At 40.0% G+C, this 13,464-nt stretch overlaps 1 protein-coding gene across 2 annotated transcripts; it reads left to right on the top strand.

Moving 5' to 3' along the window:
- The first annotated feature begins 3,083 nt into the window (after positions 1 to 3,083).
- LOC137255759 (ribonuclease P protein subunit p25-like protein) lies at positions 3,084 to 13,049 on the top strand. 2 transcript variants are annotated; one of them, XM_067793278.1, is made up of 7 exons: positions 3,084 to 3,192; positions 4,276 to 4,422; positions 5,642 to 5,734; positions 6,209 to 6,243; positions 7,459 to 7,500; positions 8,192 to 8,266; positions 10,388 to 13,049. In XM_067793278.1, the coding sequence occupies exons 1-7, from the start codon at positions 3,190 to 3,192 to the stop codon at positions 10,587 to 10,589; spliced, it is 597 nt and encodes a 198-aa protein (XP_067649379.1). In that variant the 5' UTR covers positions 3,084 to 3,189; the 3' UTR covers positions 10,590 to 13,049. The 2 variants fall into 2 exon arrangements, with proteins under 2 accessions (XP_067649379.1, XP_067649378.1); XM_067793277.1 differs by having other exon boundaries at positions 4,256 to 4,422.
- Positions 13,050 to 13,464: the final 415 nt, after the last annotated feature.

Here is a 13,464-nt window from a genome sequence, read left to right as displayed (position 1 = left end):
ACTCCTGCCTGTACATCAAAGAGTTCGTTCCAGGGAAACAGTGGCTGACTGCATGCGAAAAACGTAGGATAGGATGACAAACAACCAAATCCCCGTGCCTTACCTCTTTATCCCTTATACCCATTATAAAAGGCGACTAACGGGACCGGGTGGTCAGGCTCGCCGACTTTGTTGACTCATGTCATCGGTTCCCAATTGCGCTGATCAGTGCTCATGTTGTTGGTCAGTGGATTGTCTGGTCCAAATTCGAGTATTTACAGACCGCCGACATATAGCTTGAATATTGCTTAGTGCGGTGTAAAACTAAACTCACACACTTATACGCATTAGTTGCTGGTAAGCAGTTCCATCCCCATGGTGTTTATCTGAGTCTTTCAAGTACGTTTTGCTTTGTGGTTTTGTCGTTTAACACCCACAGCAATATCCCAAACTAAACGACGTCAGTCTCTAAATTTTTGAGTCTGCAACAGACAGTCCAGTGATTGACATCATGAGCATCGACCTTCACATTTCGGGTACGATGACATATCAACCACGTCCGTGAGGCTGACCCCTCGATCCCGCTAGTCACCTCTTATGACATACGGAATTGCTGAAGACCATTTCTCACCCTGCTCCCCGTGAGTCGAGCTTAATCTGAAATCTGTGTCCATAGATATTGTGACTACTAACAAAGGCCTATTCCAGGACGAATACAGGATCCATACCTCTGATCATCGCATCCCATTTTTCAGTTAGTTCATTCTTATTATCATGTAAACGTGCTGTGTGCACGTGAGGTTCTTGTTTTTAAATATCAGGGGAAAGGAGGCATCCAACAATTCCCCCACCCCTCTTTACTATGTTTTATGTGGTGATGATTTTAAAGATGTGTAATGATGAAAAACTGTCGGTTCAACCGGAAAGTGGTTATAGCGTTCGCTCCTAAGAAAAGGCTTAAAACCGAGCTCACTCACTCACAAACAACAGGTGACATGCACATCTCAAGGAGAGGGCGTATTTTCTTATGAGTATGAAAACTGTTCATTAACACCTTCAGTTTCAACCGATTCACATATACCAGACTTTGTCAATCACAAATATGCTCAACAAGTGATCCAAAATTCCCCCGTCTCCTCGGTCCTGTCATAAATCCCTTGCCGTTTGTCCCTCGATCAGTGCAGCTGTTGACGGTCCTGTGCTGGAAAGGGACGCATGTCTCCTATTCTTGGGGCGTCCCGCCAGGCCGACGTTTGAACCAAATGGACATGCAGATAGGTGCGCCACATACCGGTGTCCTTCGATGTAATTAACGCCAATTATCATTGTTAAATGATAATGATAATCTGTATTAATAAATGATCGAACAAATGTATAAAAATGTACATGTTTGAAGTAATGAAAATATAGACTGGAATAAACGAATCATCTTATCAGGCGTAAATAACAGTTCACCAACTATTATTGACATGTTCCCCAGGTTTAAAACCAAGAGCCATTGTTTCGCTAATCCTTTTGAATTAACAAGAGTAAAATGTTGCGTCACGCCGACTTTCTGGAAGGGGCTAAAATTGGCAGAGTAACCTGATTGTCGGTCTGGTGGTACCCGTCTTCCTCATCTTTGTGTGATGGCAGTCAGGTGCCTGACTCTGAGGGTGTGGGTTCGAATCCTGGACGGGACTCCAACCAACATATGTTCTAGAATCTGTACTTTACTTAAAAAGTGTAATACATGTGATGTTATTTACATGAAAATGTTGAAATACGATTTGGCATTGTGCAATTGTTGACAATTGTTCTTGGAAAAGCTAAAAGTTGTACTTTCTTGGATTACGAAGGGTATAACTTGGTCTGATGGCCCGTGGTTAGTAAAAATCAGTCCGGCCCCTAAACATATGCCCCGACTGGCGAAGAATTTTCAAGGGATCATTTTGTAAATATATCCCTCTCTCCGACTTGATAAGTTTAACACTCTTTTAAACCGCGCAAGATTATGGCCTGGTTAAAATGCTCATCAATTTAGCAGCTTAATGATAAATTCTATATCACGCTGATTATATCTTAGTATCATGTATGTTTGTAATCGCTTCGTTTCTACATTCAAATTTTAGTCTAGTACATTATTTCGTGGGCTGGTGGCTTGTTAGACAGACTGGCAAAACTGGCAAAATTTTGAAACCATTTGTCACACTGGATACATATGCTATGTCCTCGCATTTGAACGTTAAGCAACATTTAACTAAATGCTGACCAGTGATCTACACTTTCAAAACTTCCTTTAAGCTAACACGCAGTATTAAGAGTGTTAAGCGCCTGTTAAACTAACAAAACCACCTAGACAACGGGGAGAGATGCTTGTATTTTAAACAACATTACACTGCAAAAAAATAAAAGAAAAATAACATAGAAATCATAATACATAAAAACAATCTTGTCGAGAAAACGATAAATATCCATGCCAAACACGCCAACATAACATTACTGTAAGTGTCTAAGGCGTTAACTCAAAATATATGTAAATAGTTTCCTTTGACAGGGAAGAAGTTATTCGTCTGTATTATTTCCTGGTTCGCTGGGATCGCATTTGTTTGGCTGTATATAGTATTGTAGTCAGGTGGAGTAACATCTAGCCTATAAAATGACCGTACTTTACAGAAAATTCTGTTCCTAAACAGTAATCATGAACTATTTTGAGGCTTTCTTCACTTTCAGCAGAGACCATATAATAGAGGTATATAATCTATTATATGGTCCCTGCTTTCAGAAACCGTGGAAATTTAGACTTGCCTCATATTCTAGACTCGCATGGGCTTTTTTGTGTATATTTGTTTCAAGGTCCGTACCTCATGACAGACAACCAGTCAGCCAGTTTTTTCAGGGCAGCACCCATGTTCAGTAAAGACACCTTGAAATACATCGACAGATTAAAAAAAATTAAGTTGACTTTATTTCAATCTAAGTAAAACTTCGGCTCAGTATTACTCGATACACTGTCACATTTTCACACTGTCACACTGTCATACTGTACAGCAGAGAAATGCATAGCCCAGTACTCAGCCTGTGTTGGTCCCGACTGGATTCAACTGGTTCTATGTGATCGAGACGGGAACGCACAAGACGGTTCCCAGTCGCCACACAGGTGGCTCGCTCGTGTTTCACAATAACTTGAACCTCGACAGTACATAATATTACTGAATTATCTCCCTACATATGGTTTGTATGATGTTTTATTCTCTCTGTTTAACCTGTTGTGACGAATGTCTCGGTCGCACTTGGTCCTTAGGAGCCTATTGTTCAACAGTGTCTCCTGGTCCTATTTTCAATAGCCATTAGCCCACGTTTTATCAGCTGGTTGTATACGTTCTAATGTGTCAGGCTGGGCGAAATTGTACAGTTTTGGGTAAGAGTTACCCACCTCTTTTACACAGTAAATTTTATCAACGGGTAGTCCTTCCCTGCTGTAATAGTCCAACACTGAAATAAATTTATTGATTGTGTTTTATACCCGTTCCAAATTACTGATTGTATATTAAGAGTGAGGTATGCATGCCACTTTGTACCAGAGACCATATAATCTATTATATGGTCTCTGTTTGTACTTTGTTTTTGATGGGGATGGGGGTTACGGGTGGAACTGTCACCCAGTTTTGGAATCTAAATACCTTATGACAGAAAGTAACTATACTATGGACAGTTTGAATCATGACATTTAAAAGATTCTTAGAACCCTCAAGTACATCACATTATGTATCACAGCAGCTATCATTAGAATCATGGAGTACACACATTGTGAAGCATATAATCCCCTTCATTCCAGTGCGAAAACAACCCTGAACACAGTCACAACCAACTAATACTTTGCTTTGAGAGAGTGCCTGAGCATTTAGCAATATTCTAGCAATACCACTACAGGGGACACCAATAATGGGTTTCATACATTGTACCCACGTCGGGAATTGAACCCAGTATTTCAACTGTTGTTTTGAATCTGGTTCAATTGATACGACACTAAGAATAGCCTTTCAATATGATTTCACATAAAAGTGTAACAAGAAATGCTCTTCTAATGTTTCTGTGCACTATCTTAAGAAAATATTAAAGTTTCAAACTTGTCCATTTCATTCTGGTTCAAAGTTTAATTTTTATCCTAAATGAAATTATTTTATTGGAGGAGCTGATCATTTATGACCACTAATGCTGTCTCTCATACCATCCAAGCATTTGATTGAAACCAACAACAAACCTGCAATAACAGTTTTCGCTGTCTGATGTGCAGATGCGGTGTCTGACTTTCAGACCATGGAGAACTATGTGAAAGGGGAGACAAGAGAAGTGGACGAGCCTTCTCCATTCTCTGCCCTCGATGACAACGTGGTGGAGATGAGAGTCAGCGCAGGCAGCAAGATCAGAAATATCATGGGATACGCAATCAAAAGAATGAAGGTTGGTTCTTGGGAGAAATGTTACCAAGTTTTTGAGGAAAGGATGAATGGACATGTTGTGAAGAGGATGACGGTTGAGGGCTATGCTGGCAAAGAGATAGGAGTAGGATTCAGGGATATTTTATCAGGAGGATAAATGTTGGTTCATGATGAGTGAGCGAGTTTAGTTTTACGCCACACTCAGCAGTATTCCAGCGATATGGCATCAGACTTAGTGAGTGAGTTTAGTTTTACGCCACACTCAGCAATATTCCAGCTATATGGCATCAGACAGAGTGAGTGAGTTTAGTTTTACGCCACACTCAGCAATACTCCAGCTATATGGCATCAGACTGAGTGAGTGAGTTTAGTTTTACGCCACACTCAGCAATATTCCAGCTATATGGCACCAGACTGAGTGAGTGAGTTTAGTTTTACGCCACACTCAGCAATATTCCAGCTATATGGCATCAGACTGAGTGAGTGAGTTTAGTTTTACACCACACTCAGCAATATTCCAGCTATATGGCACCAGACTGAGTGAGTGAGTTTAGTTTTACGCCACACTCAGCAGTATTCCAGCTATATGGCATCAGACTGAGTGAGTGACTGAGTGAGTTTAGTTTTACGCTACTTTCAGCAATATTTCTACAATATCACAGCGTGGAACAGTAGAAAAGACTTCACACATTTTACCCATGTGGGGAATCGAACCCAGTCTTCAGCATGAGAAGCAAACACTTGAACCACAAGGCTACCCAACTCCACTGGTTCATGATGAAATGTGTCACATCTGAAGTTGAGTTGAGGGATCTGCTATCAAGAGGATGACATGTCATGGAGATGTCTTGGGATGACAATTGAGGGGAAGCAATTGTGATAGAGATAGTTTGTTGTGACATACTAGTGCAATAGGGATAGTCTAAGACCAGCTAATGCAATACTACTGTAATATACACATTTTCACAAGCTCTAGCATATACGCTTCTTTTAATATGCTCACATTGGTAATGTAATGATTTTGCTTAAAATGCCACTGTACAAATATGGTAGCTTTGATTCTTGTTGTTGTCTGCTTGTTTTGTTTTTTTTTGTTTTTTGGTTTTTGTTTTGTTTGTTGGTCGTTATATTTTATTTAGGGCAATATTGTGTGTGTTTTGGGGACATTTTGAAGGGGAGATGTAGGGGATCCGTAGGTAATATTTGTTGTCAGTAAGAATGTAATGTGTGTGTTGTGACAGGAGCCTGACATTAAGCAGATTACGTGGAACGGGTCAGGCCATGCTGTCAACAAGACTATCTCCTGTGCTGAAATCATGAAGAGGAAGGTCAAGGTAACCGATCAGGTTCCATCACACATGGACTTACATGATAAACACATCAGTTGGTGTTCTTCACCACAACATATGTAGTGTAAGGGATGTCAAACGAAAACATCTAGTGAATATGACTGCAATACAATTTTCATGCATCACTTCAGTTTCTAGGGGGGTTCGTCTCTCAATACTATAGATTTGCCTAAAGATCTTGTTTGGGTAGCGTTTACTGGGTCGGGGGAGATAACCCTTTGACTTGTTATGCCCTAAACAGTTTCAATGTACTCTTTTGTATCTCATTTAAAGAGCACTACATGTTTGTAAGTTTTTTTCAGAGGAAAACTTGCCATCATTGATTTGGTTGATAGTTTGTCAGTGTACCCCTTAACAAATGGATTATTGCATATAATGTTAATCACAGGTTATCCACACAGGTTATCATTGTACAGATTGAATGTTGCAGAGTTCAGGTGTTGTGTTTTGTCTTTTCAGGGTTTGCATCAGATAACCAAGATAAGATTCAGAAGGTCAGTGATTCTGTTTTATCATCCAAGCATGTCATCCCTAGAAAATGTTTATTGTGTCACGTGAAGCTTTCCACATTTCTGATTGGTCGATACTTTTTAATGTTCAGATCTGGTCTGAATGAATCCTTTCACTCCAACATGCCATTTTGAATTTGTATGGTACATGGCAAATATATGTGCAGTCATTTAACAGACAGGTCATCGGGGTAGCCCAGTGGTTAAAGCATTCACTTGTCACACAAAAGACCCAGATTAACTCCTCAGTTGTTACAATACGTGAAGCCCTTTTCTAGTGTTCCATACTGTGATATTGCTGGAATAGAAGTAAAAGTAGTAAAAAAACTCACTCACTCACTCACTCACGCAACAAAGATGTCACTGTGCGGATTACCAGTATACTGCATTACCACAAATGCTTTCCAGACAATACACGTTGAATAATGTTCTGAGAATGTATGTTTTTTGATTATCTCCGTGGTTTAGGTTAAAATCTACTCAGACTTCCATTTGTAACTGTTTCCCTTGACATTTAATTTACCAAATGATATCCTTTAAATACTTTCGATAATATAAACCTTAAAAATAGACACTCTAACTATCCAACCAAATTTTGAGATTGCTCTTAGCAGAGGAATGTTGTTTATTATTCCCCTGATATGTAATTTGGGGGGATAAAATCGACACCTCATTCATCCATCTGTCTATGATCATTTTGTTTCTGGAGCATAACTATAAAATTGTTTACTGTTTTCAATAACAATTGGTAAATATATGCCTTTTGCTATTTGCAGATTTTTTGGCATTTCTATTTTTCCTGGTTTCCATGGAAGCGATTCAGACTTAGGCTCAATGGGAAGGATTTGTTTTGTTTCTTGACCACAACTTGATCTGTTGAATTTTTTCAACAGAATTTGGCAGATATATGAGACAGATACCAAAGATTTTAACCATTTATAGTTTTCATGTTTTCCCCGGGAAATGACTTTTTAATTAGTCTAAAAATGTCAAGCAGGAATTTAAGATTTAACTGTCAGATGATTTGTTCTTTCAAATATGTGGTGACAGGAGGATTTGTCATCTTTTCTTTACTGTTGTTTTCAGAGCTGAAGCATGTTGTGTACCATATTCTTAAAATTCATTTTCAGATGTATCACAAATATTTCAGATGTCATATTTGTCTGACATACTTTTCTGAATCTGTCATTGTTTTTTCAGGATAGAAGAATATTGGGAACCAAAGATGGAAGGCTTGGAAAGGTGAGTTTGGACATAGATCCTTGTTGCCGAGAAAAGTGTTTGACATTGTGAACATCAGTCCATGGGATTGTAAAATGATGACATGCAGCAACAATTATGCATGTCCCATTGACCATGATCCTGTAAGTCGTTTTGACCAATTCTGACATTAACAATAGGGGAATGATGGGGTTGGGGGCTGGAGTAAGGAGGAGCAAGACCCAGAGTACTACTGCCTGTGTCACCTGACACACAGAAAGGCAGATTATCACTCCAAGTGTGTTAGAATCTTTTTAAATAGGATATCTAGAATTGTTTAGACTGCCTTCGTGAGATTAACTTCCCGTGAAGGTCAGGGGTAGAATAGGCCTTCAGCAAACCACGCTTGCCATAAAAGGCAACTATGCTTGTCATAAGAGGCGACTAACGGGATCGGCTGGTCAAGCTGGCTGACTTGGTTGACACATCATTGGTTCCCAATTGTGCAGATCGATGCTCATGTTGTTGGTCACTGGATTGTCTTGTCCAGACTCAATTATTTACAGACCACCACCATATAGCTGGAATATTGCTGAGTGCAGCGTAGATCTAAACTCACTCACTCACTCACTCACTCCTGTGGTGTATCACAGTACCTGTATTTGAAGACATACATGTGTAAAATAAAGCCATTTTCCTGTGGTCTTCATTGTGTGATGTTGTTGTTTAACAGGTTGAAGGTGAATCGAGACATCCCGGCAGTGTCGATCCTTCTGTCCAAGGAGCCACTTGACACCAGCCAGCCAGGGTGAGTGAGGTAGTGACCTTGCAGCAGTACCAGTCTTTGGGGTTTAGTATTGAGTGAGTGAGAAAATAAATTTGCTTTTAGCATTATTCCAGTAATATCATGGCATGGGGGATTGTAGTGAGTGAGTTATGTTTTACACGTCCAGCAGTATTCCAGCAGTGTCATGGCATGGGGGATTGTAGTGAGTGAGTGACTTCAGTTCTACCCGCTTTTAACAATATTCCAGCAACGTCACGTTTGACACCAGAAATAGACTTCACACCCATCTGGGGAATCAAACTCGGGTCTGGCGTGACATCCAGAGATCGTGAAATGGTCGGACATTGTATGTCAAATGAAATAGGTTAATTCCAATTACAATGATCAATATAAAGGTCGTGCCCCGTTTATCTCATCCTCGATATCTCCAGGGTATACGTTCCGATAAGTCTCCACTATACCCTGGACGCATCTACGGCTCTGCCAGATAAATTTATTACCTCCCTTGACTGTCTTTTGATCCAGTCAGGTGTCTACGCTGGGAAGTTGAGCGAACCAATCACAACTCACTTTCATTTTTTGAATTATCTAACCGATTGTACTTGGCAACAGAAACCACGCAGAGGTTCTCTGGAAGAGGTAGAAGGCGTTCTTGCATATGTTGTTTCGGACCTGTCAATTTGTTTGTATGATTTCCCTGAAATCTTAGACGCACTGCGAGCTTTGTTGACACTGGCAAGCTTGGTTATAACGGCGGCCCAGCTGATTGGCTACTGTGAGAAGGCAGAACCAGCAAAGGGAGGTAATAAATTTATCGGGCAGAGCTGTAGATGCGTCCAGGGTATAGTGGAGACTTATCTGAACATATACCCTGGAGATATCGAGGATGCATTTATCCAAACCTCAGATATCCGGAAAACTCACCTTCCAAACAAAAATTCCTTAAAACGAATTCACAGCGTTGTAAAATTACTCACCTATCCGTACGGTCATTTTCACATACAGAACACTAAATTATGTGCATTTTTTGTCTCGTATATCCGGATGTTTGAGCACCTGTATATTTACACACGCGATTACCGAGGGCCTCACATGACGTAACAAAGAAGTCGGCAGTCTTTGAAGCGTGAGAAGATTAATTACTTCAGAGTAGCAAGGTCGCACTGAGTTAATTTTGAGGCGTGTCAATTTGTGGGTCACTATAATTAATTAATGCAGATGATCAAGCAATCCTGGACAGCTGTGTGCGAAAAGACAATTGCTAACTGCTTTCATCATGTGGATATTATCCAATCAAATGAGGACCCACAAGAAGACATGGCCTTGTCAGAACTTCTTGATGTACTAAGATCCTCTGCACATGTTGCAACTGTGACCGTTACTGCCAATGTTCTTGTGAATGTGGACAGTGACGAACTGACCGGCAAAAGTCCTCTCACTTTTCTATACAGCCAGTGCAAAAGGCTATGATTGATTACTTCAAGTGAGCTTAACTGCATGAACAGGTATGAGACATTGTATATTTGTTTATGTGTAATCAATAAAGACAATATCTGATGCCTACTATGTTCGGTTCTTTGGATGTTTCTTTTTACATATGGCCTGTGATTCAGATATCCGAAAATTCGCTTATCCTGACAACTTCAATAAATGCACAAGTGTGCGGATAAACGGGGCACGACTGTATTCTTCAAAGTGGGATACTACACCAATTTCCAGTGGTATCTTGTTTGCACCCTTTTCCTCTAGGGTGGAACATGATAAGTATATACTCACTGCCATTGATTGTGCATATCCTTCTCTCAATCATCTGTGAAGATCCGGGTTAGAATTGATCTTCAGTAAGCCAAGCTTGTCGCAAGAGGATTAGATGGTCAGCCATCGTCACTTGATTGACACGTCATCATATCCAAATTATGTAGATGGATGCTCATACTGTTGATCACAGGATTTTCTTATCCAGACTCGGATTATTTACAGACCACCGCCATATAGCTGGAATATTGCTGACTGTGGCATTTAACTAAGCTCACTCCTGTCAACCACTTGACTGACCCTTTTAATCCTTCAAAAACTACTGAAATAAAGTTGAAAGACTTTTTGAGGAAAACGCTTTCACTCATTGACATACTGATATTACAGGTACCAGGCCCCAGGGTCTCATGACGCAGCATGGTTGGATCGACCTCAGGAGAAGAAGGGAATAAAACAGAAGTCAGGACCTCCAGCCAGCAACTTAGGTCAGAAGAGGAAGAGAAAACTCAAAAAAGACAAACCAGACAACCAAACTGTTAAGAACACGGAAAGAAAACTGGACTCTAGTGCTTCAAGTGCAGCAAGCTAGCACCGACTGTTTAATAGGTCTTTAGAGGGATCTTAAGAAGAAATGGATTGATCCTAAAACTTGTGTCCCTGTGAACTATTGGGGTTCTGCTCCCAACAATCAGCAGAAGGCTCTGGATGTGAGACTCATACTAATGATTGCTGTGAAGGGAGTTTTCGTTGACACAAGTACTGCAAGTGTGTACCCAAGAAATGTACCTTAGCCCAAATCAGAATCCAGATGTTATACAGATATGTACCCAAGTATGTTTCTGTATACAGAAATATACCTTAGCCCAAATCAGAATCCAGATGTTATACAGATACGTACCAAAAGTATGTTTCTGTATACAGAAATGTACCTGAGACAAAATCAGAAAACAGAAATTTACCTTTCGGGGGGTCTATTCTGTATTGTGCTGCTTTCTTTATCAGAGCTGTCATGGTGTATCAGATGCATTGATTGTGTTATGTACTGGTAAACACATATAAGATGATCCACAACCTGACAAATGACCCCAATTTGCATACTTGGGAACGCCCCACAGAACAATCCACTTGAAACAAGAGGGAGACAGGTTGTCTGATAAATATCGAGAAGTTCATTTTCCCTGTGCGTTTCACGCATGAATTGTTGGAGCACACTCGATTTGGGAACAGGTACAATCCCAACGAATTGAATCAACACAGTATACTGAGCAAATATATTTAGGACCACCGATCCATTTCACAAAGCAAATGACATTTTCCTGGATTTTTTTTAACAAAATTGTTGAATATCTAAAATGCTTGTCAATGCCCCAATCATCTATTTGTCTTCGTCTTCACTAAAGGTTAGCATGGTATATCAGTATCTTATCAGTGTCTAGTACGCAGGATCATCTAATGTGTGTGTAGCAGTAAAAAATAGCATGCACACTAACACTTATCTTACGATGCATAATTAACCCACCTGCACTCATTTGAGCAAGAATAACAACATATGGTTTGGGTTTGGGGTTGTGAAATATGGACAGGTTTTGGTTATTGGGTGTCTTTCTGTATTTTCTGTGTACAGAAAGATATGTGGGGTACACTTGTGTAATACCTGTTCCAACAACAGCCCCTCTAGAAATACTTCTTGAACCCGTGCGTGCATAATGACTATTTGCCCCATGTATGTAGGTTCTTCATGACTTGGGGGAGGGGATAGCGTAGTGGTTAAAGCACTTACTCCGAAGAGTTCAGTTCCCCTCATGGGTGCAGTGTGGTGTCCCCAGCTGTGATATTGCAGTAATGTTGCTTAAAGGGGTGTAAAACTAAACTAACTCACTCACTCTTCATGACAGGTTAATCCTAATACGTGATATATACATTAAACAAGGGTCAGTAACAAAATTTTCTTCAAATGGCTTTACTGATGAACAATTCATTCTGAGGTTTTTAGTGGCAATCTGCCCTCAAAATATGTTCAGATGAAGACTCTGAACTGGGCCATGGACAAACTCGTTCTATTCTATCACCCTTAATTCGCAGTTATTAGGGTATTAAGGTATGAAATGCATTGGTTGGGCATCAGGTAATAATTATTTCAGGTTGCTAAGCTATGTAGTGCAAACATTACGGTATGAAACGCGTTGGTTGGGCACCAGTGTAATTCAGGTCGCTAAGTTATCTAGTGCAAATGTTAAGGTATGAATTTTGTTGCCTTGGCACTGGTGAACAACTAATTCAGGTCGCTGGTCACCAGTGAACAATTAATTCAGGTCGCTAAGTTATCTAGTGCAAACGTTAAGGTATGAATTGTGTTGCCTTGTCACTGGTGAACAACTAATTCAGGTCACTAAGTTGTGTAGTGCAAACATTAAGATATGAAATGTGTTGGCTGGTCCACCAGTGAACAATTAATTCAGGTCGCTAAGTTATCTAGTGCAAACGTTAAGGTATGAAATGTGTTGCCTTGTCACTGGTGAACAACTAATTCAGGTCACTAAGTTGTGTAGTGCAAACATTAAGATATGAAATGTGTTGGCTGGTCACCAGTGAACAATTAATTCAGGTCGCTAAGTTATCTAGTGCAAATGTTAAGGTATGAATTTTGTTGCCTTGGCACTGGTGAACAACTAATTCAGGTCGCTGGTCACCAGTGAACAATTAATTCAGGTCGCTAAGTTATCTAGTGCAAACGTTAAGGTATGAATTGTGTTGCCTTGTCACTGGTGAACAACTAATTCAGGTCACTAAGTTGTGTAGTGCAAACATTAAGATATGAAATGTGTTGGCTGGTCCACCAGTGAACAATTAATTCAGGTCGCTAAGTTATCTAGTGCAAACGTTAAGGTATGAAATGTGTTGGCTGGTCACCAGTGAACAATTAATTCAGGTCGCTGGAGCACTGGTTAACAATCTTTTTAGGTGTGCTCATGAATGTGCTGATTAGGTAGTAAGATATGAAATGTAAAACTTTGTATTACTCTGAAATAAACACACTGCTTGAAATCTAGTGGCTAAAGTGTTTGCTTGTCAAGCTGAAGACCTGGGGCCCGTTTATCAAAACATTCGTAAGCCTAAGATCCTGTAACTTTTCTGGTAGCATTTGTGCCTGGTATTATGTAACATAGGAAGTGCAAATGCTACAAGAAAAGTTATGAGATCTTAGGCTTACAAGAGTTTGGTGAAACGGGGTCCTGGGTTCCATTTCCTTCAATATAAATGACTGAAGTTCATTTCTAGTGTCTGCCGCCTGATATTGCTGGAATGTTGTCAGCAGGGGTGTAATACTAAACTGTTTATTGTACACTGTATTTGTTTTCAGTGTGACAATATCTGTATTGATGACTACAAGCATTACCAGCATGAAAAGTATGTTATACCAGACGAAGCATTTAATGAGAGGTCAGTGCTCATGCTCATCACTG

Source organism: Haliotis asinina, chromosome 11 (assembly GCF_037392515.1).
Source record: "Haliotis asinina isolate JCU_RB_2024 chromosome 11, JCU_Hal_asi_v2, whole genome shotgun sequence".
Classification (NCBI taxonomy): Eukaryota; Metazoa; Mollusca; class Gastropoda; order Lepetellida; family Haliotidae; genus Haliotis; species Haliotis asinina.
Note: the sequence above shows the minus strand (reverse complement) of the source record. Positions and strands in the feature narration are given on the sequence as shown.